The sequence below is a fragment of the Molothrus aeneus genome, chromosome 27, assembly GCF_037042795.1.
Source record: "Molothrus aeneus isolate 106 chromosome 27, BPBGC_Maene_1.0, whole genome shotgun sequence".
Classification (NCBI taxonomy): Eukaryota; Metazoa; Chordata; class Aves; order Passeriformes; family Icteridae; genus Molothrus; species Molothrus aeneus.
Genome location: NC_089672.1, coordinates 752,651 through 777,984, shown reverse-complemented (window position 1 = coordinate 777,984; position 25,334 = coordinate 752,651). Strand labels below are relative to the sequence as shown.

Sequence of the window (25,334 nt, the reverse complement as noted above, 5' to 3'; positions counted from 1 at the left end):
AGAGGAGGAGAAATTTGATTTTCTGGTATGTCACTCAACTAAGTAAAACTCAAATGATGAGTTGTATGTGAATGAAAAGGAACATTATGTATTGTAATGCAGAAGTATTCTGATTTTTCATCCCCAAAGTTGAGCACCTTAACGCAGCATTTACAGACCTGAAGCTTACATGTCACATACTAAGCATGCTGCTTTGTACTGGGGTATTGTTGCAGAGTAGTGTTGGCGATGACAAAAAGACTTCTTTTTCTGTAGAATAGTGGAATTTTGCTCTCACAGATATCTCCTGTGCAGGGAAAATAGGTGCAGATACAAAGAGATGCCCTTGGCTACGAAAAGTGAAAACAGAAGAGGGAAAACTGTTGGGCAGCTGGTCCCTTCAGGGCGCTGCAGAATTTCTCAGAGCTCAGTGAAGCGCTGGCCACCAGTTTCTCTGACAGATCATCATTTGCATCTCATTTACACAGGAAGCATTTAATCTCCTAACCGGCATTCCCGTGGGTTGTACCCGTGGAGATTCCCTGTGCCCGGGCTCCGGCTGCCACTGGCCCTCAGCCGAGGAGAGCCTCGGCTGCCGGGAGCGCTGCCCGCGGCCGCCAAGCCCAGGGCTGCCGTGCTCCATCTCCCACGCGAGCCTGGCTCCCCGGCACAGGGCACCACTCGCGTTTCTGCTGCTCCAAGAGCCTGGCCGGCCACAGGAGGCACGTTCTCCTCCGTCTCCTCTCCACAGAGCAGCTGGACCCGCGGCCGGGGCGCACGGGCCCTTCCCGAAGCCCCGGGCCGCCCCAGGGAGATCACTCTGTTTGCGCTGCCGGGCCCCTCCACCCCGGGCGCGTTCCCCTCTCCTGCTCCCCTCTCCCGCTCCCCTCCCCCCGGCGCGAGGTAGGCTCCGCCCCCGGCCGGCACTTGACGGACGGGCGGAGGAGCCAATGGCGCGCGGGGCACGTGCGCGCGGCAGCCAATGGGTGTCGGCGGGCGGCGCGGGGGCGGGGCCGTGGCGCTGGAGCGGCTCGTTGTGCGCTGCGGACCGATCGCCTCCCGCTGCCCGGGCCCGGCCGCCGCCGCCGCAGGTGAGGCCTGGCGCGGGGCCGCGGCGTCGCGCCTGAACAGCCCCGGCGGCACCCGCGGGGCCGGCGCAGGAAGGAACGGGCGACGAGGACCGGGCGCCCGGGCCGAGGCCTGGGCCTGGCAGGGTAGCCCGGCCTGTGGGGGGAGGGGCCGCAGGGCAGCGCGGGCCCGGGGCGGAGGGCGGGCGGCGGGGTCGCGGCCTGCGGGGCCCGCGGGGGCCGGATGGGGCACGGGCAGAGAGCGGGTCCCGAGGCCGCCGCGTTTGCGGCGGGAAGGCCGCAGGTCGCGGTGCCGCGATGCGCGGCGGGTCCGCGCCGCGGCTCAGGGCCTTTCTCCGTCCGGTTAATGGCCTCATCTTTCATGTTTATTTTTCCCGTGTCTGTGCGGACACAGCTTTTAAATCTCCCACGTTGGTTAGGACTGGCACGTCGTTGTTGACTGGCGGTACCCGAGGGTCCATGCCAGCGCGGTCAGCGCCGGTTGGCATCAGTGCCGGCCGCGCGTCCGGGGCTGGTGTGGCGAGTGCTCGGGGCCGCAGGAATCAGAACTAAAGCGGCAGCCGCTGCTGTTTGTGCTCCTGGGAGCAATTCAGTGCAGAGCGTTTGCTCGGTTTTAGCGGCTGGAGGAGGCAGGACTGTCCTGGGGGCACTTTCTCGGCAGTGGGACAGCCGTGGGGAGCCGTGCTCCTGCCGGGCTCTGCACTGCTGGGAGTGCGGGAGCCTTTGTCGGGCACTGAGTTGTATCCGAGACTTGCTGGGAAAGGAGGCACGGTTTCATGAGGACTTGCACTGGGATCCTGTGATCACTTAATGAGGCATCTGTGGAAAACAAAAGAGGAAAGAGTTGGGAAGGGTAGGGATTAATTCCTTTTGTTATATTGCCTGTTGTTGTTATATTTGATCACTTTTTGAGGTGTTTGTAGTTTTGTTCATTTTACTCCCTCATGGTGGGTGTTGACTGCTCGTGTTGCTCGACTCTCACCTCTTTACGAGTTGTTGTTTCCCTGTACTCCTGTTTTAACCACTTTTTTTTCTGGAGCTGTGTGAACCGTTCTGTGACTTGTTACATTACAACTAGGATGATGCACATGTTCCATAGTCTTTATCAAACCTGTAGAGTTGATGAGATTTCTTAGATTCCTGTTGACTCCTGGGATATGTCTATGTGTGTGATGAATAATAAAATCAAGAGTCCTGAGCCTGTAAGTCTGTGCTGCATGGGATGTTACTGTGAGTGTCCTGTGTTTTGTTCTGAAGCAGAGTAACTGTATATAATGATCCCAGTGCTCCTGTGGTTTCCATTATTCAAGGTGTTCAGCGGTCAGGAGTTACAGCTGTGGTTGCAGTAGGCTCTTTCCAGGCCTGACTGGAAGATGAACAGGAACATCTTAAGCTGGTGTGATTGTTAAATGTGTTGTGCAGTGAGTTTATAGCCCTGCTGTGGGTGGTTCTGCGGGACCAGATGAACTCCTTAGGGAGTTGTCTTGTGTGGTACCAAGTTTGTGAAAACAGCAGCAGCAGTAAACACAGTCTGAATGGAATTGTGAATGTTGTGTGTAGCAGCTCACTTATCTGTGTTTGTTGAACAGTGTTTGGTGCTGACATGAACCTAATAGGAAATGTGCTCTGTACTCTGAATTCAAGCACTATTTTCTTTCTGTTTCTTGAATGTTCTATCACTTTTTTTTCTTCTGGAAAAAGCCCTCCTTGTCTTGACCTGAGACATGCCATTTTACTTTCAGAATCCATCTCTTTCAGCTGTTGTACCAGCCTACTTTCTCTCTTGAAACTTTGGTCTCTGTCTTGTTTCTTGTTTATTTGTTGTGAGCTCCCTGAATTGATTCCCAAAGTTACTGGCTGTCACTTACCACATGTGGATAAGCTGCCTGTGAAGTTGGTAGACTTTTAGTCACCAAGTTTAGAAAGCTCAAACTTGCTATGTATTTAGACTTCAAGAAGAAGTTCAGAGAAGCTGTTCTTTCTGCACTTCCAGGTACTTTAGAAGCGGCCTGGAAGGCATTTAGGAGAATGACAAGAGAGGTGCTAAATTTTGTCTCGTGCTGAAAATGATCAGGGCACTTCTGTCTGATGAGCAGTTCTGTATTCAGGCACCTGCAAGCTTCAAACTGCTGGCCTAAATGAGCCATTTGAGTATACAACCTCGTTATATGTAGGTGATGTATGCAAAAATAGATTCTAATTTTTTTTTCTGAGGAGATAGGGTGGAAATAAGCTGTACTGAGAAGGCAGAGATGTTTTTCATGTGTGTGGGTTTGCTGCCTTCGGGGGGCTTTTTTGTTTGTTTTTAAAATTAGTAGCAGTAGTATAGTACTACAAAGGTATAATTTTCCTATCTCCTGCTGCTTCCATGGCCTCCATGTAGGAACACAGCAGCAAACTACAGTGTCTCACCAGGCCCTCAGAGATGGATTTCCAGCTAGTTGTTTTGTGCTGGTGAACAAGTTAGATGTTGTCTTTTCCTCCTGCTATTACTTGTCTTCCTGCCCCATCAAGGTGAAAGTATCTGAAGATGGGTCAATATTATCCAAGGTTGGATCAATGTGTGGAGCAGCTGTTGTCAGAAAGTGTCTGGAATCTACAGTTCTTATGTCCACTTCTTCTCATCTCCTGCCCTCTCCTTCAGAAAGGAATCATTGCCTCACAGCACAGTTGTCTCCAGATGTCTTTTGTGTAGGTGAAAAATTGCCAAAGGCAATTTATGGACAATCTGACACTGTCTAGAAAAAGGAAGATAATAAATTATTTCCTTTTTTTAAAAAATCTGTTTATCATAAATCTGTGTTTTTTTTAATACCAGTGCAGAAGGTGAGATAGTCCAGACTGTGCAAAGTTCTTTGCTGTCTCTTCCTTGAGTAGGAGTTTGCTGGTGTTAACTGGAGCATCTTTGACCCAGGGGCAGCAGCTGTGGAATCACAGAATGCCAGAGTGGCTGGAGTTGGGAGGGTCCTTAGAGACCATTTCTTTCCACCCTGTGTCACAGGCAGGGATGCTTTCCACCATCCCAGGCTGCTCCAAGCCCTGTCCAGCCTGGCCTTGGGCACTGCCAGGGATGCAGGGGCAGCCCCAGCTGCTCTGGGTACCCTGTGCCAGGGTCTGCCCACCCTCACAGGGAACAATTCCTGATTGCCAAGATCCCATCCAGCCCTGCCCTCTGGCACTGGGAGCCATTGCCTGGCTCCTGTCCCTGCAGGCCTTGTCCCCAGTCCCTCTGCAGCTCTCCTGGAGCCCCTTCAGGCCCTGCCAGGGGCTCTGGGCTCTCCCTGGAGCCTTCTCTTCTCCCAGGCTGGCTCCAGAGCAGAGGGGCTCCATCCCTTGCAGCATCTCCGTGGCTCCTCTGGTCTTACTCCTGCAGCTCCATGTCCTGCCTGTGCTGAGAAGTGTATTGTGATGTGAAACTCCGAGCAGAGCCTGGTATCCTCTATCTGTCAGGGCTGGCTGTTAACGTGGGGAGATGGGGAAATGTGGATCTGGCAGCAGATGTTCAGTGTCTCAGCCACAGGTTTCTGGTTGCCCTTGTTCCTACTGCTCAGGCTGAGAGGGGCCCCAGTCCCTGCTGGGTGTTGGACCAGCAGTGGATGGTGATTACGGCCAGTCTGTATCTGATTTCTGACAGCATCCCAATGATGATTAATTTTGTTCCTAGGAATTGAGTGCCGTTCATCAGACTGGTAAAGTAAGGTCATTGCTCTGAAGAAGGCAGCTTATTTTTGGCCTCAAATGCTTTTGTCTCTGAATGACAATACAGGCATTGACAAAAACACCTTGATGATGTTATTATATGAACATGAATAAAAACAACTAAGGGAGGCATTTAAAACCCTTCCAGACAAAGTGGATTGCTAAAACTGCTTTGCTGAAATATTAAAATTATGACAGTTGAGATTTGTTAGACCAAAAATGTGCTCAAAACTAAGTTTATGCCCAGTGTTTTTAAAACAACATTTAAAAAAATAAGCTTAAAATATGTTGTACTGAAATGAGTGATTCAGCATATGGAAATAGAATTTGTGGAAATGCAGCAGCAGATCTTAGTAATGGCCGCTTCTGGTGCTGAGCTATTTTTACTGGCAAAAGTGTTGGAATCTTAGGTGCAGTGAAGCTGAGGAGAACAAGGGTAGTGTCCTTGTTTCAGGTGTGCAAAGGGGAAAAGAATCAAAGAGATGAGATCTGTTATTACCTCTGGAAAACCCAAAGGATAGGCAAGTAGAAAGGGTTTCCTTTTTTTCCCTCATACACTGTATAAATGCTGTTCTTGAATTTAAAAGACAATCTGGATTTTGTGATTTCTCCTCCCCCCAAATGGCTTTTGATGTTTGGTCAAGATTTGAAGGGAATTTGAAGGAATAGTGCATGAATGTGTGGTGAATCAAATACCAGCAGGGCTTGCACTGCACTGTCCTTGTCCTGTGGTCTCTGTGTTCATGGAGAGGTCTGTGCTTGTGGGGTGCAATATGCAGAGCTATTGGGCTCATGAAGAGAGTTTGTATAAAGAATAAAAGGTATTTTCTTGTAGATTATGGGGAAAGGCTCTGTGATGTAGAGAGGTCTGGATTAAGTAATGGAGAGAGATGTGTTCTGAGATGTGGAGCACTAGGAACCTTTTTTTTCCTTGGGAGGCAGGTAGGCCTAGGGGAAGGTTTTCTGCTGGTGTGGCTCTTCAGTTAAAACCTATTCTGTTCCTTACACCAATTTCAGAGAAGACAATATCTTGCTTTTTCTTCCCTCAGTGTCTGTCCTACTCTGTTGTGATTAAACTCTTCCTCTCAATCCTGGTATGAAGCTGCCTGCAGAGCAAGTTTTTGCATGACAATACTGTGTTAGGTAGTTCTTGAAAACTGTTTTCCTGAAGCAGTTTAAATTTATAGAGGCTCTTGAGGCCCTTCTAGGTGTGGCATTGGTTTTGACATGTGTTCCAGCCTGGACATCTCAGCATCTCTGCACCTGCCTTCTGCATTGGTTTGGCACTTGCCTGAATGTAGTAGTGTTCTTTTTGTTCTGTTTCAGGTGTGCTCTCCAAGAAACAGCTCAGCAGCTTAAGACAAGATTGTTGCCTTGTAGTCAGCCATGGGGGGGAGGTGTGTCAACAAAAATCCTTGTGCTGGAGGAGCAGAAGGGCTCTCAACCCTAGCCTTGGGGTTCTGCTAGAAGCACCCCATTTAGATTTCTAAGTCCACAGGCAGAGCTCAAGAATAAGCCTATGAGACTGAAGTGCAAGGTGATGAAACAGCTCATGGGCAGAACTCTGCAGCATCACTGGTCTCAGGGCTCCTGATCATTTACCACTGACACCACCAACAAGGAGATTTCACCAGTTCAGGGACTCTGTCAGGCACTGTCCACTGGAGCCCTTCCTGTATAGAGTGTCCTGGGTGATCCTGACTTCCACTTCATGGCAAAGGAAGATGGAGATTTTGGGTGAGTAGCTGGGTCAGCAGCTTCAGGTCTGCATGGTTTAAGGACCATGCTGTGCTCACTGTGGCCCATTCCCAGTGCTCCAGTCAAGGTGCCATGAGCTCTGTGCCACACAAATCATTGATCCAGGAAGAATTTCCCATCTTAAGTTCTGCACTAGCTGATCCATCATCCATCCCACCTGAAGAGCTGCCTCCATCTCTGGAGACCCCAGCAGAAGAAAGACATGGACCTGTTGGAGTGAGACCAGAGGAGGCACGGAGATGCTGCAAGAGCTGGAGCCCCTCTGCTCTGGAGCCAGCCTGGCACAGCTGGGGGAGCTCACCTGGACAAGAGAAGGCTCCAGGGACACCCCAGAGCCCCTGGCAGGGCCTGAAGGGGCTCCAGGAGAGCTGCAGAGGGACTGGGGACAAGGCCTGCAGGGACAGGAGCCAGGCAATGGCTCCCAGTGCCAGAGGGCAGGGCTGGATGGGATCTTGGCAATCAGGAATTGTTCCCTGTGAGGGTGGGCAGGCCCTGGCACAGGGTGCCCAGAGCAGCTGGGGCTGCCCCTGCATCCCTGGCAGTGCCCAAGGCCAGGCTGGACAGGGCTGGGAGCAGCCTGGGACAGTGGGAGGTGTCCCTGCCATGGCAAGGGGTGGAAAGAAATGGTCTCTAAGGTTCCTTCCAACCCAGCTATCTTGGGATTCTTTAAGCATCTGTTTAAGTGTCTACATATGAATTTGTGACCTCAGTAGTGGTCTGGTGCCTTTTTAGTCCTGTGAACAAGGTGAAGGTGGACAAAGCCTCTCGCCTGATGTTGAAGACGGACAATTCTTGCCAGTGTTCTCATTTCACATGGTCTCCACAGCTCCTTACGGGTCTCCCTTCTTAGCAAACATCTTAGCAAACTTGTAGTGAAATAATTAATAGCAGTGATTCCTAGAATTCTGGATGGAGGTATAGAGTGTCATTGGGAAAAAGCTTTTATTGGTCTGTTGCCAGAACCATTAAACCTGTGTGATCTGGTGTGCTTTTGTGAGAAGGTGATTGTCATGGTCAGTGCAACATTTCTGCAAATAATGCTCATGAGAGCTTTTCAATCCTGTCCTGGGAATGCTGGCCTGGCTGAGGGTGCCTGAGCAGTCACTGGCACAGGTGGTGAAGTGTTAAGCTGTGTGGATTCGAGCATCTCCAGAATTAGTGGAAGATTCAGGCACAGCACACATGATTCCCTTTGTTGCTTTGTGCACCCTTGGCATTTTAATTTTGGGGCACCTTACCCAAGGAAGAAGGTGTCTGCTGCCTTTTCAAACAAGCTTCTGTAGCATTTGGTTATTTTAAAAAAATTGTCATTTTAGGAAGTGCAGTGCAGTGGAACATAGCCTTAAAGTTTTAGGTTTTGGGACGCAAAATGAAGGCCTGTTTTGGAAATGTTGCAAACTACCAGTCTCTATTCAGTCAGCCTTCCCAAATGGAGTTGTTGGGCCTTCTTGCCATCATCGACCTGTCCACTGGGAATATAAATGCATTCAGTCTTTTGATTTACATCGTTGTGGATTGACAAATGTCAGTTAACCAAGTTCTCACTTGCAAATAAGTGTATAGGCCTGATTCTCAAATCTGGAATATGTGCTGATAGAAGTGGATTGTTATCTCTTTGGTAGAGAAAGATCAGGGCATTTCCTCAGTGTATTTCAGTGAGAGCAGAATAAACTTGTTTTCCAGTGTAGCATTGCTTGTTTCATCCATCTTATCTTATAGCTCCTTTTCTTTTTGGAAATCTTTTCAGTATGCAGAGGTTACAGTTCTTCAGGGGCTCTTTTTAACTTTGCTGGCATGAGAACTGCTCACCTGTTGAGGAGTGCACCTGGTGCAGGTTGGCAGCAGCAGTGTGAGCTGCAGGTTGTTCTGGGAGGGGGTTCTTCAACTCTGACAGACTTGGGGCCGTGACCATTTCCCTGGGGAGCCTCTTCCAGAACCTTTTCCTAATATCCAACCTAAACCTCCCCTGACACATTGAGAAGACCCTGGACTAAACATCAGCATCAGGATGGGCACAGCCTGGGGGGGCTTTGTCCAGGGTCCCCCCCAGGGCACCAGCTCGAGCTGTTCTGTGTCCCTGCACCACAAAGGAACTGGAGTCTGGGACTGTGCTGTGGCAAACCTGGGGCCGAGCTGGTGAGAGGAGCTGCTCTGACTGGGGGACTGTGGGGTGTACAGGGACTCCCACGGGGCCTGTGGGGTCACTGGAGCCCCTGCTGCAAAGGGGCTGTGGTCCCAGCAGTGCCAGTCTGCTGACAGTGGGACCCCAGAGTGGCATCAGACCAGTGGAATGCTGGAGTTTGCTCAACACCTCACCAGCAGAGGAAGTGGTGCCCACTAACTTCCAGGCTGACTGGATGGTGTTAGTCCTGCAGCTGATTGTGGAAGTGCTCAGCAAGAGATTAGGAAGAAAGAAGCATCTTCTCTCTCAGTGCTCTGCTCCTCTAGCTCTTCACTGTGCCTTTATTGCTTCTGCATACTTGGTTCCTGGTATCCCATGGAAACCTTTGCCAGGCCTGTATGCAAGGGCTTCCTATGTTTGCTTTCTAAAAGCCTGAAGAAAAGCAGGTGGAAGCTTCCTTCCCACCTTCTGATGACTCTGAATCAGCACTGCCCCAGGCACTGCTTGAGTATCCTGAGAGGTGCAGACTGTGAGTATTGCAGATGGGTTAGAGGATGTGGGACAACGATGGAAAGTCAGCAGCCACTTGCCAAACTCTTGGCAATTCTGCTTTATGCCAGATATAAGTGTGGTAACTTGCCATCCTGGTGTGCTGGGAAGTTTTCTCTGCTTGGTATCTGACTGTGGTGCCTCCTTTTCAGGCAGCAGATATACCCTGGAGAATTAAAAAAACCCCAAAACCCCAATCTGTTCTTGAAATCAGTAGAATTTATAGCAATTTCTTAATCTCAGCAGCAGGAAGGATTTATATCATAAATAAATGGCAATAAAGGGCAAAGTTGGTTAAAATGAAGGAAATGTTAGCTTTTTCCTCTTATAGGTGGAAAAATCTCAACATTTCTTCCTTTGCTTACTAAATATTCTAATTGTGCCATACAACTTTCACTCATCAACATATTGGTGTGTTCTGCTTGTAGGGCTTGAGTTTTGTGGAGTGCAAAGGCAAGCAAAGCTGCCTTCTATTCAAATAATTCTGAAAATGTGTATTGCATGGTTTTATAACTTAGACATGGTGACCACAGATGGTTCAGCTGTTTGAGTGTTGTTTACCAGAACAGGAAACTTCTCTGAGATTGTGCTCAGCAAGTTCTGACACAGCCAGGAGGGAACGTGTGTTTAATAACAGAATTTGCAGTACAACTGAGATGACCTGGCAGCTTAAAAATTGTCTGCTGAGGGGAGTCTCTTCCCCTGCTTCCAGCTTTGCAGTGCCTCCTCCTGCTTTCCTGTCCTGTGGCAGTAGCTGGTGCTTATCTTGCTGCAAGGAAAGCAGATTAAAACTGCTGACACAACAGAAAGGGCTTCCCTCCTGTGAGGTTTTCCATTGCTTTCACAGTGTAGATTGGTTATCCCATGGGCAGAGGGTGCTGGAATAGGCTCGTATTGACACTTGAAACACAAAAATGAGGGTAGAAGCTGATCTGTGGGTGAAGGGGAACAAGAGCTGCCAGCTCTTAATGCTTCAAAACATACTGAAAAGATAAAGATTCCATTCAAATCCATACTGTGTTAAATCTCAAATTAGCATTAAGTCTTCTCATGGTTTATTCTATAATCATGTGCTCAAGGTATTTGTTTAAAAATTTGACCTTCACTGTCAGACATGAATTAACAGCAGCTGCTGGTGAGAGGCCTGGAAGTCCCTTCATGCAGGGAGCATTCCCTTTCTGGACTGAGGATTTCTGGTTGCTGTTTCTGACTTCTTCCATTATTCAACTTCTGGCTGTCAGTCATGATGCAGTCTCTGGAAAGGCTTATCCTTTAGCAGATCCAGATCTGTAGATCCTGTTGCAGAAACAGGATTTAGATATCTTGATTTTGACTATTTCAAAGTAGTTGAAGTGCTTTAAAAACTAGGATTTTGGCAAGCCATGAACAGCTTGAGTCTGGTGTGAGTTTTAGTTGTAGGTTGACTAAAACATCAGGATTCAGTCCCTGATGGTGAACTGAGGCAGAGTTTATCTTCCTGTGATAGGAATTCTCTGTTTTCTCAAGGCTTTCTTTAAAAAGCTGCAAAAGTAGAAACTGTCAAATACTCAATATGCTCCCAAGTCAGTGTGCAGCACAGACTCACCAGTTTCACACACACGGTAGAGCAGCACCAAAGGCAGCATTAAACAGCAAAAGGCCTTGAGGTGCAAGATGGACAACGTTTACAGGGGAAGACATTCAGAAAATTAATAGTCTCCAGTTGAAACACTGAACTGGATCAGATCTTGCTGCTTCTTGTTTTCCTGTCTGAAAAAGTTCTGGGTGTAAGGTTGGAATTCAGATTGAGGTGGCAGTTTGGTTGTGGCTGGTCAAGTACCTGGACATGGGGGACCTGATTTTTACTTTGGCTGTTGGGAATACTTTGGTGTTTACAGGAATGTCTTCAAAATCTATCTTGATGCTTTTTATTAATGTAAAAAAGTAGAAATCCTGAAGAGCTCTTTAATGGTACATAGTTCTGTAAAATGTCATGTCTGTGCTTTTGAAAGAATGAATTGTTCTGGAATTTTCAACAAACAGTGTTTTGTTTTCTGAGTTGAAAAAATGCATTGCTGAAGCAGTGGTTTGTTCTTAGTTTTTAAAATAAACTTTCAAACTTATTTCAGGTGGAGGAAGTTTGGTTTATGGAAATGTGAAGATCTGAACCTCACTGACGATTTTTTTCACTTTGCAGATTTATTGTAAAATGTCCAATGGTTATGAAGATCACATGGCTGAAGATTGCAGGGATGATATTGGTAGGACAAATTTAATTGTGAACTACCTTCCTCAGAACATGACACAGGATGAATTACGGAGTCTGTTCAGCAGCATCGGCGAAGTGGAATCTGCAAAACTTATTCGGGACAAAGTTGCAGGTATGATTGAGTGTTTCAGAAATTGTCACTTTGTGCTAGACTGGGTGAGCAAATACTTGATTGAATACAACTTAATCTAGAAATACGAAATATTTGTGTGTGTAATCAAACTATTGACACGTTTGCCTGGAGCTCCAGTAATGCCAGCACTGGGTATTGGGAGGATGGAATGCTCGAGGCTAAGTTAATGGCTATTGTGTGTATGGCTAAGAATTCTAGGAAGTACAGTTCCCATATTTGAACATTAATAGACAGGTCTCAAACTGGTTTGGATTTAGTTCCTGGCTAATTTATTCTTCCTACAGTCTGAGTGTTTTTGACTCCACCAGAGCTCTGAATATAAAAACAAACCTTTTGTTCTGATTTTGATCAGTAAAATAGAGGTGTGCTGGAGTTCTGAAGTGGCTGCAGGTCTTATCACTGTTGCAGAATTTAACTTGTAAGTTCCTTAAATAGGATTGGTAGTAGTAGCTTTAAAATATGAGAGGAATGAATTGTTCTGACTTGTGAAACTTAACGTTTCCTTGAAGCAAAACAAATGCTGACAGAGCAACTGCTTCCATATCTGTGTAGTTGCAGGAGGTTTTAGCTGCTCTCTGAAGAGGTTTTAATCCTTGCACTGTTAAAATACTTAATTTACAAGTTTTGGTTATTCTTGTTCAGAATTTGCAGAAATTTGGATTCAGTGAGAGCACTTGGTTGTTTCTGGAGGGGAAAAAAAGTGCTGTTAACCAGCTCTGTGCACTGGTATGTGCTGTTAACCAGCTCTGTGCCCTGGTGGGTGCTGTTAACCAGCTCTGTGCCCTGGTGGGTGCTGTTAACCAGCTCTGTGCACTGGTATGTGCTGTTAACCAGCTCTGTGCCCTGGTGGGTGCTGTTAACTAGCTCTGTGCCCTGGTGGGTGCTGTTAACCAGCTCTGTGCCCTGGTGGGTGCTGTTAACCAGCTCTGTGCACTGGTGGGTGCTGTTAACCAGCTCTGTGCCCTGGTGGGTGCTGTTAACTAGCTGTGTGCCCTGGTGGGTGCTGTTAACCAGCTCTGTGCCCTGGTGGGTGCTGTTAACCAGCTCTGTGCCCTGGTGGGTGCTGTTAACCAGCTCTGTGCCCTGGTGGGTGCTGTTAACCAGCTCTGTGCACTGGTGTTTGCTCCCAGCCTGCAGCTCAGTGGAATTCTCTGCTGCCCATGCTCAGTGTTGTATTTCAGAATCCAGCAGTACTGATCGTTATCTAATCCCTAACGGAGACTGCTCCCCAGTCTGTACAAGCTGCATGGGAGCTGCTGGAATGCATGAGAGCTCTTTGTGCGTCATCTTTAGTGCTTTATTTGCTTGAGAATACCCATGAGAACTGAATAATTAAAAACTTCAGAATTTCCCTTCTGAGTAGCCTCTCTGATTTCCATGCCTCTGGCTTTCCTGATATCTTACAGGTGAGGTATCTTGTGATGTCTCTGTCTGTATCTCTACTTAAGGGATGTATATGTTCAGTCATGGTGAAATAGTTACATAAATACTGATTTCTTTGAATGTTTTGGTAGGTGAGTGTTTGTCCTAGATGTTGTCATGTGCTTTGCAGCACTCAGAAGTTGAGGCTGGTTTTGCAAGGAATAAGATCCCTTGCTTAATGATAGCAGGTCATAGCTGACCCACACCTTAGACTGTAAAATAAGCACAGAATCACCTGTGTGTGGGGGAAAATATTTTCAGTGGGAAGCAAGAGACTTAATCAGTCTCTGAAGTTGAGACCCTGCTTCACAGGTACCTGTAGCATCAAACACTCTGGTAAAGTCTGGTTAACTTTAACTTGGAACTTGACAGTGCTGGGTAGTTTAAAGTCCAGAACATACACTTGTGTGCTCAAGGTTGTTCTTAACCTCAAGAATGAAAGGTAAAATTGCTGTTATTGTTGCAGAGAGCCCTTGAGTGCCTGTGGACAGAACATTGGCTTTTCTCTAAAGTGATTGCAGGTGCTGGATTCTGTGTGGCTGCTGTGGTCACGCCACTGAATTTTGTTGCTACCTAATTTTTCACGTGCTTGCAACACTATTAGGAGCAGTTACCAGTCATCTCCATGCTTACTGAGAGTTTGGAATATCAGTGCCAAAGAACTGGTCCTTCTGAGCATTTTTTCTTCCTCTTGATTTTGTTTCTGCCCGTTAATGTTCACATTATATTCTTTATTCTCAAACTCTCTGTTAAACACATGGATGTGCAGCAGTTCCTGAAGAGAAAAATCCTGTGGCACAGTTCTGCTTTTCTTGTGCCTCCACTTGAATTTCTTTGACCCTGTGGCAGACAGCAGGAAACTGGAGCTGCAGAAAAACCTGTTCAGCTCCCTGACCTTGGTTTCTGGTCAGATAAGTCATAATATTGGCATGTGAGGGAGAGTGGGTTGAGTGGCCTGGGCAGGAGGGAGGGAACCTTTTGCTTTTGTTTGAGTTAGACTTTTTGGATCAGTTTAGTTCTTTTCAATGAAGTCATAGCTTTTTGTGCCCCCATAAAGTTTTAATAATCAGAGTATTTTGTCTTTGAAGTCCCCTTTATTGTTTGTGTTTGCAGAGTTAAAATCCACGTTTAGTTGATAATGCTTGCTTTTTGTAATTGAGTGATACATACATTTCTTCTCAATTTATTGTCTCTTAATGAAATGTGGGGCAAAAAATACTTCTGCTTGGAATGCAGTTTTTCATGACTTACTGAACTGGCATAAGCTGTCTGGAAACTGATTACTGGGATTCAAGAACTGATTTGAAAGCCAAGTTTGGATTTGTTTGAGCAAAATATTTTATTATGATCATTCCATATGTTGTTGCATTTTGCTTCAAATGCAGCAGAGTATTGAGCAATCTGTGTTCCATGTGTTAGGTTGTGGTTATAAAATGCAGAGAAGCTCCTTGAAGCCTCCAGACTGATTACCCTTTATCTCACTACTGATGAGAATTACAGGAAGGTGAAAGTAGCAGCAAACCATAGTGTCAGTTCACATTCCTTACCAGGAACTTTTGGGCATTAATAAAGGTGTGACTGTGTGTCTGGTTTGTTGTTTGAGATGTGACAGCTTCTTTTTCTGGGTTTTTTTTGGGTTTTTTTTTTTTTCAGTACCTGTACAGAGAAACTTGTGCACAGTAGATGAGCATTAGAAGGATGCAGGGCTCCTCCTGATCATACTGGAGGAATAGAGTGCTGGGCTTTGCATTCCCCAGTTGGTGTAGTGCACTCCTCAGCACTTCCAGATATGGCTTTGCTTGACCTGTGATGAGTGAATCAGTACTGGGGTCAGCAGGCAATACTGGATTGTTACTGTGCTGCTCACTGTACTTGTGTTTATGGCGAGTTTATGTCTTGGACATCCAGGATTTTCATAAGAGAATTATAGCATTCATTGGACACTGTTCTTTCTGTCAGATCTTAACTGAGCCCCAGCCATGCCTTGGGGCTTTGAACCCTGGGGAAATGTTAGAAGGCTGATTCCCACTTCCCAATATAGTATGGCACAGTGTCCAGCCTGTGGTGTAACTTTTCACTGGTGCGTCTTCTGGCCTGTCATGATGATTGCTGAGGTCTGTGAGTAGCCATTGATCTGATTCCATCAATTAAATCCTCTCTTCCTGGGGCTCATGAGGCTGAGAGCAAGAAGTCTGGGGTTGGTCCAGTAGCCCTGCAGCACTGACTGCAGACACAGCAGGGCCAGACTTGTACTCAGCACTGATTCCCTGTCCAGGGATGTGTGTATGATGTTAAATGTCCACTTCCTTGGAGCAGCTGCCTTGTGCTGGAGGTGCTCCAACAGAAGAAATCTGTCTTGTGCTGTCTTTTGCGTGGTCAGTGTTTCACTTTGCTGCAGCATCCAGGTTCTGGGGTCTGGGTTTCCAGCCATTGTGCTGGGTTGGACTCATCTAACAGGTGAGTTTTTTAAAAACATTTCTCCTTCAGTACTTGTTAATGTAGGAATGCAGACCTCTGGGCCCCTCTGGGGTTGCTCAGTTTCTTGCAGCACAGATGCTGATGGCTTGTTGTATCAGAATGTCTGACTTTGTACAGCACAGATGCTTCTGCTCAATAGCTCTGCATTTTCCAAGAGAGCCTGGTCATCTCCAGCCTGCTGTCCATGCAGCTGGACACAGACTGTTAGTCCTTCTGGACCAAATGCTGAAGCTGAAAGTCATGTGTGTTTTAGTTTCTCTGTCTTCCCCTTACTCTGCTGAAGTATTTATAACTTTCAAACCTGACTGTCCTAAAGCTCTGAAAAGGTAGAGTTAAACTGCTTTTTTGTGGAATTATTAAAAACAAAAAGCTGCCAAACTCATGTACTATGGCAGCGCATGGTAATATTAAAAATAATATTCCTTATCGGAATAATTGTGTGAGCTATGGGGTGCTCCCACCTGTGATACTGTATGTAACTGTCCTCAGAGTGCAAGGGAAAAGAGTTCATCAAAACTACCACAAAGCTGTGTTGGGGAAGTTTAAACTGGGTATTAGAAAGAGTTTCTTCCCCAGAGGCTGCTGGGCACTGCCCAGGCTCCCCAGGGAATGGTCCTGGCCCAAGGCTGCCAGAGCTCCAGGAGCGCTCAGGGTGGGGATGTTGGGGTGGCTGTGCAGGGACAGGGGTTGGAAGGGCCCCACAAGGACCATCAATCCAACTGAGAATATTCTAGGGCTCTATTCTAGGATTCTATGAACCTTTTTCCCCATGTGTTTATGGTCTCAGACTTCTTTGGGGTCTGTTTATTGCTCCTGACACCATATCCCCGCTCGGAGTCCCTGGTGACAGGTTGCTGTGCACACCTCATTCTGTGAGGGTTCCTTCTCACAGTGATAGATTTTGGGAAGGAGGCATCCAACTTCCTGAGGGTTCCTGTTCCTTCCCTCACACCTTCTGTACTGCCTGAGCAGGGAGTGTTTTCCCTGTGGTACTCACGACTGCCTGCTCTAGGAAGTGTAGGGTATGATCCTTGACACTGTTCCAAAGGCTCTGTCTGTACCTGCCAGCTCCCCAGACATGGCCCCCTCTGTGCAGAGGCTGGGAGGGAGACCTGGCTTTCCTCTGCACTCTCTGCATTTGCAGTGTCAGTGTGAGCTCTGATGGAGGTCGCTCAGGTGATCAGCAGCTGTCGAGGTAAAGGGATCTCTCCACTGCTGCTGGTAAGTGTGGAGCAGAAAGGACATTTTGGGGTGACTTGTTAAGGTTTTATGCAGGAATTTGGGGTCCATCTCAAACATTGCTGTAGTGATGGCTCACTCTCTGCAGGTGTGCCTGGGACATGTTTCTTACCGGACCAAAAGAAGTCACCTTCAGATAGTTGCAATTCCTCAGGAATGGACATAAAATTTTACCCTTTCCCTGCCTTTTTCTTTTCATGTCTTCTCTCAGACATGAAGACTCGTTCTCAGAAATTACACAACTAAAAAAGAAATGAGTGTCCTTGTCCCTGTGAGCTTTTCAAGCAGAAAGGGGAGGCGGATTTTACTGCCCAGCTGTCAGGTGTTGCAGGGTGGTGAGTGGCTCAAGTTCATGTGTAACAACTACTACTCATTTCACCAATGCAGTGAACTCAGCCTAGAAATGGAATTCTGAAGTGTTCTTGTTTGGGGAAAATACTTTAGTATTCTCTTTGACTGAAATAGTTTCCTTTTGCATGAAAAACACCTATGAAATTGTTTATGCAGGTTTGCTGTTAACTGTGGAATTGGAATGCATCATTACCTCTGGATTTTTTTTTTCCTAGCTCTTTAATCACATTTGGTGGTATGTGATTTCTTTAAATGTACCTTCAAGAATGCCTTGTGGCAATGGTTAACTTAATGAGAAGTGCAAATGATTTGCAGACAAATTGCCCAAATACTGGAAATATGAACACCAGCTTTGCCAGCTCCACTTAATTCCTTTTGTCATAAAGGTGGCCACATAAACTGCCTCAGAGGTAGTAACTGAGTTCTCTCAAGGGTATAGGAATACAGTTAACCTAAATCAGAAAATTCTGGAATATCCTGAGCTGGAAGGGACCCACAGGGATGATCAGTACAGTCCTTGTCCCTGCACAGCCACCCCAAGAACCCCACCCTGAGCAGCCCTGGGAGCTCCTGGAGCTGTGGCAGCCTTGGCACCATTCCCTGGGGAGCCTGGGCAGTGCCCAGCAGCCTCGGGGGGCAGAACCTTGCCCTGAGCTCCATGCCAAGGCCTGGCCCAGCTCCAGCCCTTGCTGGGCTCCTGTCCCTGTCCCAGAGCAGAGCTCAGCCCCTGCCCCTGTGCCTGCCCTGGGCAGGAGCTGCAGCCCCCAGGAGCCTCCCCTCAGTCTCCTGGGCTCCAGCTGAACCAGCCAAGTGCCCTCAGCTGCTCCTCAGCCCCTTCGCCTCCAGACCCTTCCCCATCTTTCTAGCCCTAAAGCTTGCCTGGGTTCTTTCAGAAGGATCAGAGCACAACCAGTAGAAGCAACAGCTCTGGCAGCAGTTCTTGGGCTCTGCTTCTCAATATTTGGGGCAAATCTTGGGTTTTCAGTGGATTTCTGGTTCCCTTCTTATGACCCACAGTGCTGGCTGCTGTCAGGATGGGATAGCTGCAGGACACCTGGACTTTGGAGCTGGTTGCTCTGAGCTTTGTCAGGTGTACTTGACCTAAAGGAGATTTAAGTTTTTGTTCTGGTTGCCCCTGTTTGGGGACAGTCAAGCACTTGTTTAGCTGTTGCTGAAGCCAGGCCTGTGTACCAGTCTGGCCTAGGGCAGAGCTTCTGGAGCTCTGTGAGCAGGGACTGGGCACTCTGCTGTGTTTAGCCCATGTGCACTCAGGGCTGGTGATGATGTTCTGTGGTCTCCAGTAGTCATGGCAGCACCTATTCCTGGAACAGCAGAGGCCTTGGCAAAAGAAAAGCTGCCTTTGCTGAAAAGGATGGTGGAGCTGTGCAGGGAGTGCCTGGGGCCTCTCACTCAGGCTGGGCAGATGTGTTCTCAGTGAGGAGGACCTGTGTCACCAGGTGAAGGGCCTTTGAAAACCAGTCCTTGAGTTTGGGGTTCAGCAGCAGCTGGAGGGGAGCCTCTAGTGAAGTACCCCAAGGTTTGACATCAAGGGTTCTGTTAGAAATGTTGGTCAGTGAGCTGGCTGATGGTTCTGACTGCACACTGGGTGTGTGCAGTGATGCCAGACTGGGAACAGTGCCTGGTCACTGGCTGGTGGTGCTCCCACTCAGAGGGACCCTGAGAGTGTTCTCTGGAAGCTTTGAGGCAGGGCTGGCACAACAGGCAGTGACTCCCTGCAGTTTTGGGGTCATGGTTGTCCTTCCACTGTCTGGATACACTGAGAGGGTTAAATACAACCCTCCTTACCATACAAGTCAAAAAGGCCAAGAGAGCTGTACAGATCATTCCATGGCTCTGCTTCCTTTGCTTGTTTTTTTTTTTTTCCCTTATGAAGCCATGCAAATGAGCTATGTAGCAACATCTTTGGTTGTGTTTTAATAATTTTCAGCATGCTTTTAGTGGGAGTTATTTTTCTACATCTTAGAATATTTCATTCTCTTCCAGCAGGGCAGCTCCATTTCTGCAGTGTAAAAGTTGGGTTCAGCTCAGCCTGTCATTGGGGTGACTGAGCATTTGCTGAGGCTTTGGTACTGTAATGTTTGCAGCTAAAGAAGTGTTGTTATTTGAAAGTTGAAGTTTCTTCCTCAAGAGAAGGAAGAAGTGAATTTTTGAGTCCTCAGCATCTTGAACAGTCAGATTTTTTTGTTCCAACAACAGGTGAACAAATTTGGTTCTGTTTAAAGAGATGAGGTCTTGCAGTAAGTGGGCAGGCATTTTCCTCCCAGACTCCCTCCAAAAAAACAAGCCTGTGGTATTTCTATACAATTTTGGGCCTGGTGTTTTCTGTTTTCTTTTCACTTCACAGAATCTTGGATGCTGGCAGTTCATCTGGAAAAGGAGCCCTGGAGCAACTGAAAGTAAATCTCAATAGAGAAATGTTCTGGAACTAAGAGAAAGGAGAAAAAATTAGAAAAGAACATATAGAAATGATAATTATGCAGAGAGGCTTTGTGAAATAAAATTAATTACTAGAAAGCTCCGACCCTTTTCTTGTCAGGATTTAAAGCTGTTACTCTTATGGTTGAATTTTTGTAGTATTGTGGAGATGGTGAGATCCCTGTGAGCTCTCTGAACCGGGGTTGACAACAAACTTTTGTCAAGTTAGCTTTCTAGCTGTTGACTTTTTCCCAAAGAGGTGTCTGAGTTGTTTGTATTCATCTTTGTTTCAAGGCAAATATCACTGATTTTATGTAAGAAGGAGAGGAAGCTTTATTTGTAATTTGTAATGTTTTTCTGAGTTGTTTTGAAGGTCAGGCTTTCCAGACCAGCTAAATGTGCTTTTGCCCTTAAACTTCTATAAATGAGACTCTTCATTGTTGAGCCGTGAACCGAAACAGAGATTATGTCCTAAAGCCAGGGGAAGCAGTGGGGACACATTTTGGATTGGAAAGTCATTATCAATATAACTAGATATTTTCTTTGTTTCCTTGCTAGTTCCTTTCTGTTGCCATCAAGTGTCTGTTCAGTAAGATGTGCTGCTTTGAAGTCTTGAGCAGAAGTGGGAATTGGCTTAGTGTGCAGTCTGGGTCTCAGTCACAGGAACTGCCACAAAGCTGGGTTCGGGTCCTGTAGAAGGAAGATCCTGAGCTGCTGCACAGACTAACAGGAAAGGGTGAAACATCGTGGAAATGCTGACATATAAGCCTAAACTTTCAGCTCTGTACTCTGTGTAGGTGGAGCAGGTGCCCCTGAGGTGTTGGTGTGACTGACCCAGCCCTGCAGGAGCACAGTGCTCCCCAGGGCTCTCGAGGTTAGGCACAGCCCTGGGCTCTTTGCCCCCAGCCTGACTCAGACAGGACTCTGTGGGGTTTCTGTTGCTGTCTTGGTGTTTCAGGGACTAAATCGTGGGAACTGGAAAAACAGAAACTTCCACAGACACTGAAAGATTTGATCTGCAGCCTTGGGAGAAGCTGGGATTGATGTAAAAATAGAATACAAAAACATTAAGCAGAAAAATCATAAACTTATGTTTCTATAGCTGTAAGTAAGAGTATGCCTTAAGTAAGTGAGAAACTACTGGATAGTGAAGGGTTTATAATGTAGGGGTGTGGCTGTATAGAGTAAGCTAAGAGTTTAGAAGTTACAATAGAAGCATATGTGTGATAATAGCCCATTGGATAAAAGTATCCACAGTGCAGCAGAAGTAGGTAAAGGTGATAGGTTAGAAAAGCAAAAATAAACCCTGTGGCAACTGTCTATTGGTTTAAAAGGTTATATATTGTCTTGTAACAAAGAACTTGTGACTACTTTGAGCTATGGCAAACTGCCTGCCCCTCTAAAATCTCACAGCCTCTGAGATTGATGTTCATCTGAGCAATAAATTGTTCTTAGCCAAAAAATAGTCCCATCCCTTCATTAAAAGTAGCAAAAATGGTACTAAATGATCGTTTTGGGCAGCATTTATGACTTAACTGGAGATGAGGCAGATGAAAGAATTTCAGAATGATTAATTGTTGCTTCAACAAATTGTTTGGGTAAAAAAAAATATTTCCTTCCATTTGGCAGAATATTTTTGGTAGGCAAAGTAAAAGTGAAATTTACTTTTAACTGCTTCAGTACCTGCACTGAAGCCTCTGTACTCAGTTGTCTCCAGTAGTGTGTTTTCTGCAACCCACTGTGGTCACCACAGCACAAATGGTTGTGTCAGAGACAGCAGCTGCTCAGTGGTGGGGCAGATGAGAGGACATCCCTGAATTGTGGGCTAGGGGACTGGATAAGAGAAAATTTTTGGTTCAAACTGGGTTTTAGCTACAGCTTCATGTGTTTCCAGAGTAGCTGAGATGCATAATCTATACCATTAATGGAGGATTGAGTGCAAGGCTGGAGCCCCTCTGCTCTGGAGCCAGCCTGGCACAGCTGGGGCTGCTCACCTGGACAAGAGAAGGCTCCAGGGACACCCCAGAGCCCCTGGCAGGGCCTGAAGGGGCTCCAGGAGAGCTGCAGAGGGACTGGGGACAAGGCCTGCAGGGACAGGAGCCAGGCAATGGCTCCCAGTGCCAGAGGGCAGGGCTGGATGGGATCTTGGCAATCAGGAATTGTTCCCTGGCAGGGTGGGCAGGCCCTGGCACAGGGTGCCCAGAGCAGCTGGGGCTGCCCCTGGATCCCTGGCAGTGCCCAAGGCCAGGCTGGACAGGGCTGGGAGCAGCCTGGGATGGTGGAAGGTGTCCCTGCCATGGCAAGGGGTTGAATGAAATGGTCTCTAAGGTCCCTCCCAACCCAAACCATTCAATAATTCCACAATTTCCTGTATTTTAAGAAACATACTACGAATTATATGCTAGAAGTTATTCTACTTATTACTGTCTCTGTTGTGATGATGGAATTTGATCAACATAGACATGGAATGGAAAATCATGCCTTTAATTGTTAGTTTTGAAAATTGGTCATTAAATACTTCATATGTTTGTGTACAAATACAGAAATATGTTTTGACAAAAATCCTTCATGAGGCTGCTTTCTTTTTGATATAAGGACACCTTGCAGTATGAAAACAAAACCTGCTAAGGATGTACCAAATAGCAGGTCCTTGTCTCCAGAGCCAAGTGTTTCTGTCTTGTGGCTGTACAGGATGCTGTTACCCCTCTCCCTTGGGGCACTGCTGGCTCATGCTCCATACCCTGATCCCCAGCTCGTTTTCCCTAGAACAGTCTCCAGTCACTGAGTGTCCAGTCTGCTGTTGCCAGGCTGTCTTTCTCCTCATGATCAGGGCTCTGCATCTGTCCTTGCTGCATTCCATGAGGTGCTCTTGGCCTGTCCTCTTGGCAGCCTGACCCTTCAGTCTGTGCCAGGTCCCTCCCAGCCTGGTGGGATCTCCAGTCTCGGTGAGGGCACGTTCCCATCACCTCCTCCACAGCGTGGATCACGAGGTGAGCTGCAGATCCCAGCAGAGACCCTGCAAACTCCACCAGCTCCAGGCATACAATTGGGGCAGGGGTGGGGGATGTTTTTATCTCCTTTTGAAGATGGATGTGGTGCTTGCCTTCCTTCTTCCAATTTCCTGATCATTCAAATGAATGTTTTGGCAGTTTTGGCAGGGACATGAGTCTGAAGCAGTTTTGGCAGGGACATGAGTCTGGTGCCTCATCACCCTTACATAGAGCCCATTTCATTCCTCCATGGGTTTGACTGGGACCAGTTCACTCAACCAGTCAGTCCCTGGCTCAGTGTTCATCCACTGGCCTTTCTCTGGGAGCTCTTTCCAAAGTGAAGAGCCTGTTAGACTCTGCTGGTGAGGTGAGGCACAGAAAGCATCTACAGAAAGCAAATAATAAAGCCCCTCTGCTCAGATCACATATTAAATCTGCTGCCATACTTCCAGCCTTGTGCTGCTGGGACAGCAATAGAATATTTTCTTGTTACCCTTGATATTCTTTTGTTTCTTTCCATTCTTTTCAAGTCTGAACTGCATCTGAGCTCTGCCATTCCTCAGACACAGTGGACAGTGTTTCCTCCTGTTGTAGCTGTTACTCCTCCTATCTCCTGTGCTCTCTGTTTCCCTTGGAGCTCTGCCATGGCTCCCTGCTCAGCCAGGCTGCTCTGCTCCCACATCTGTGTGTTTTCCTGGCTGTTAGGAAACAGAGGATGCTGTATGTGTGCTGGGACTCGCTCAGCAGTCAGGGTGCAGTCTCTTGCTCACCTGCTCTGCCAGTCCTGCACTTCTCCCCTGTCATAGCCCTCGTGGGGAAGTTTGGTGCAGGATGGTTGTGGGCTGATGTGATTGTGGAGCCCTGGTTGTACAACAGTGTAACTGTGCTAAAGGAGCCCACACAAGGCTCATCTGAGCACTTTAATCTGTTCTTATCCTACAGCCACTGCTTTGAATTCTGCCGATGCCTGGTATTTTTGTGGTACTTCTCGATGCATTCACACCTATTTAGGCTCCCTGGTTATCACTCCTGGCACGGTTTCTAAAGCCAAACAAAAACTCAAAGCCAGCTCACGTCCTCCAAAAACTGATTCCCAGTTCAGAAAACAAGTTCTAAACTAAGTTGCCATCATGCTGAGGTGCACTGACTTAACAGGAGCCAGGTTTGATTTTGGGGTTTCTTGTGGAGGACAGGAGGGGGAGGATCTGAGTTGGCTGCTCTCAGTGAAGTGCTCTGGTGTGTATCAGACTCCTCAGTGAAGCTGGAGTTGTCAGCACTGGGCTGGGAATAAGGAAGAAGCTGGTGACTGAAGCTGTGTTTCTCAGGAGCTGGGAAAGGAAGCAGGGACATGGACAGAAACCCAAGTGATGCACGGAAAGAAAAGCAGCGCCCTCTCTCCTGAATGGGTCTTTTATCATGGAAACAAAACTTGATTCTTTCTGCTGAAGGAGTGTAGTATTTTGCTTAAAACTAGGTTTTGTAGTTACTTTGTTAATTATTTGTGCAGATAAGGACCTACTTGTTGCTCTTTTTTAGCTTTCTAGCTTGAGTAAATTTATATTTATGTACATGCAAACTTTTAAACTATCCACAAAAATATTTTGAAAACTGTTACAGCACCAATTTCTTTTGTGCTGCAGGTTTCTATAGCAGGTGGGGAACATTAGGAGAAAGCAAAATAACTTCTCTCCTTGCCTGGGGTAAACACTTGACAGCAGTCATAATATTGTGTAAATGCCAATTCCTTATATATTTCCTGTCATCCTTAGCACATAGGTAGATTGTACTGTTTTGGAGTAAAATGATGAAGCAAAGAGCATTCCTGCACAGGCACCTGTGAGGTGGACATGTCTCCTGCAGTGACAGCACTGGTGTGTGTTGGCCCAGCCTGTGTAGAGATGAACACTGGGCACTGAGTGGGAGGAGATGGCTGAGGCTGATGCTATGGGTATTTTAGAGCAAGATAAGTTAACACATGTTCTCAGTTTTGAATGGATTGGGTTTTTCTAGCACTTAAGGACTATAAGGTCATGTTATACTACTGTAGTTCAAAGGTGGTAAATAGAGATTAAAAGGGATGGTCTGCATTCTAGATGGTTGTAGAGAAATACAGGTAAGTGATAGTTCCTTAGCTATTGTCAGGTAAAAGCTAATAGAACTGTAATATTGGGGTTCAGTACAAACTTACTGTCAAATGCCTAGAGGGAATATGGGAATGAACCTCTGTGATCCTGCCACTTTTAGTCAGATCCTTCTTTTTTTAGTCAATGTCTGTTTGGGTAAACTGTGTTACGTCCCTGCCCCCTCATTTCCCAGGACATTCAAATTGTTGGAACCTGTATAAACTGAGGAACCTGTATAAAACTGGAAGTGAAAAAGATGCAGCATTTTGCTCTGACAGAAACAGTAAAGAAGGCCAGACAAAAACAGTAAAAAATGATACAGTTACTGTGTGATGGCACTTAGGGGACAGACACTTGGAAGGACGTGTGTGAGGTCCAGGATGGGACTTGTACAGGAACAAGTGGACACAGAATATGTACACCTGAGTTTATAAAAGGAAAGCCTTGGCTGGATGCTGTAGAATGTGCTTTCAGAGTGCCTGGCAGACTGCTTTTAATGTGGGCTTGTGTGTGTGTGTTAGGGCACAGTTTCTGATTCCAGGGACTGGGCCCAGGTCATGAGGTGCCTTTTTACTCCTGGGTGTCCATGGCTGTTGCAACTCAGGTCTGGTTTTATCCTGTATATAAGTAACTTAAAATTCCTTAGTCACTGATCTCAAACCGTGCATAAACTCATAACTTGTGTGATACTTTGGAAGGAAACAAAGGAGTGTGGGCAG

The 25,334-nt window shown here is 46.9% G+C and overlaps 1 protein-coding gene across 2 annotated transcripts in view; it reads left to right on the top strand.

Annotated features, from left to right (window-relative positions):
* Positions 1–991: 991 nt before the first annotated feature.
* The window catches only part of ELAVL1 (ELAV like RNA binding protein 1), a 45,632-nt gene continuing 21,289 nt past the window's right edge, over positions 992–25,334 (top strand). For both annotated transcript variants that reach the window (XM_066566638.1, XM_066566637.1), the window contains exons 1-2: positions 992–1,070; positions 11,372–11,555. In XM_066566638.1, the coding sequence (XP_066422735.1) occupies positions 11,384–11,555 (172 nt within the window). In that variant the 5' untranslated portion in view covers positions 992–1,070; positions 11,372–11,383. The remainder of the gene's footprint in view (positions 1,071–11,371; positions 11,556–25,334) is intronic.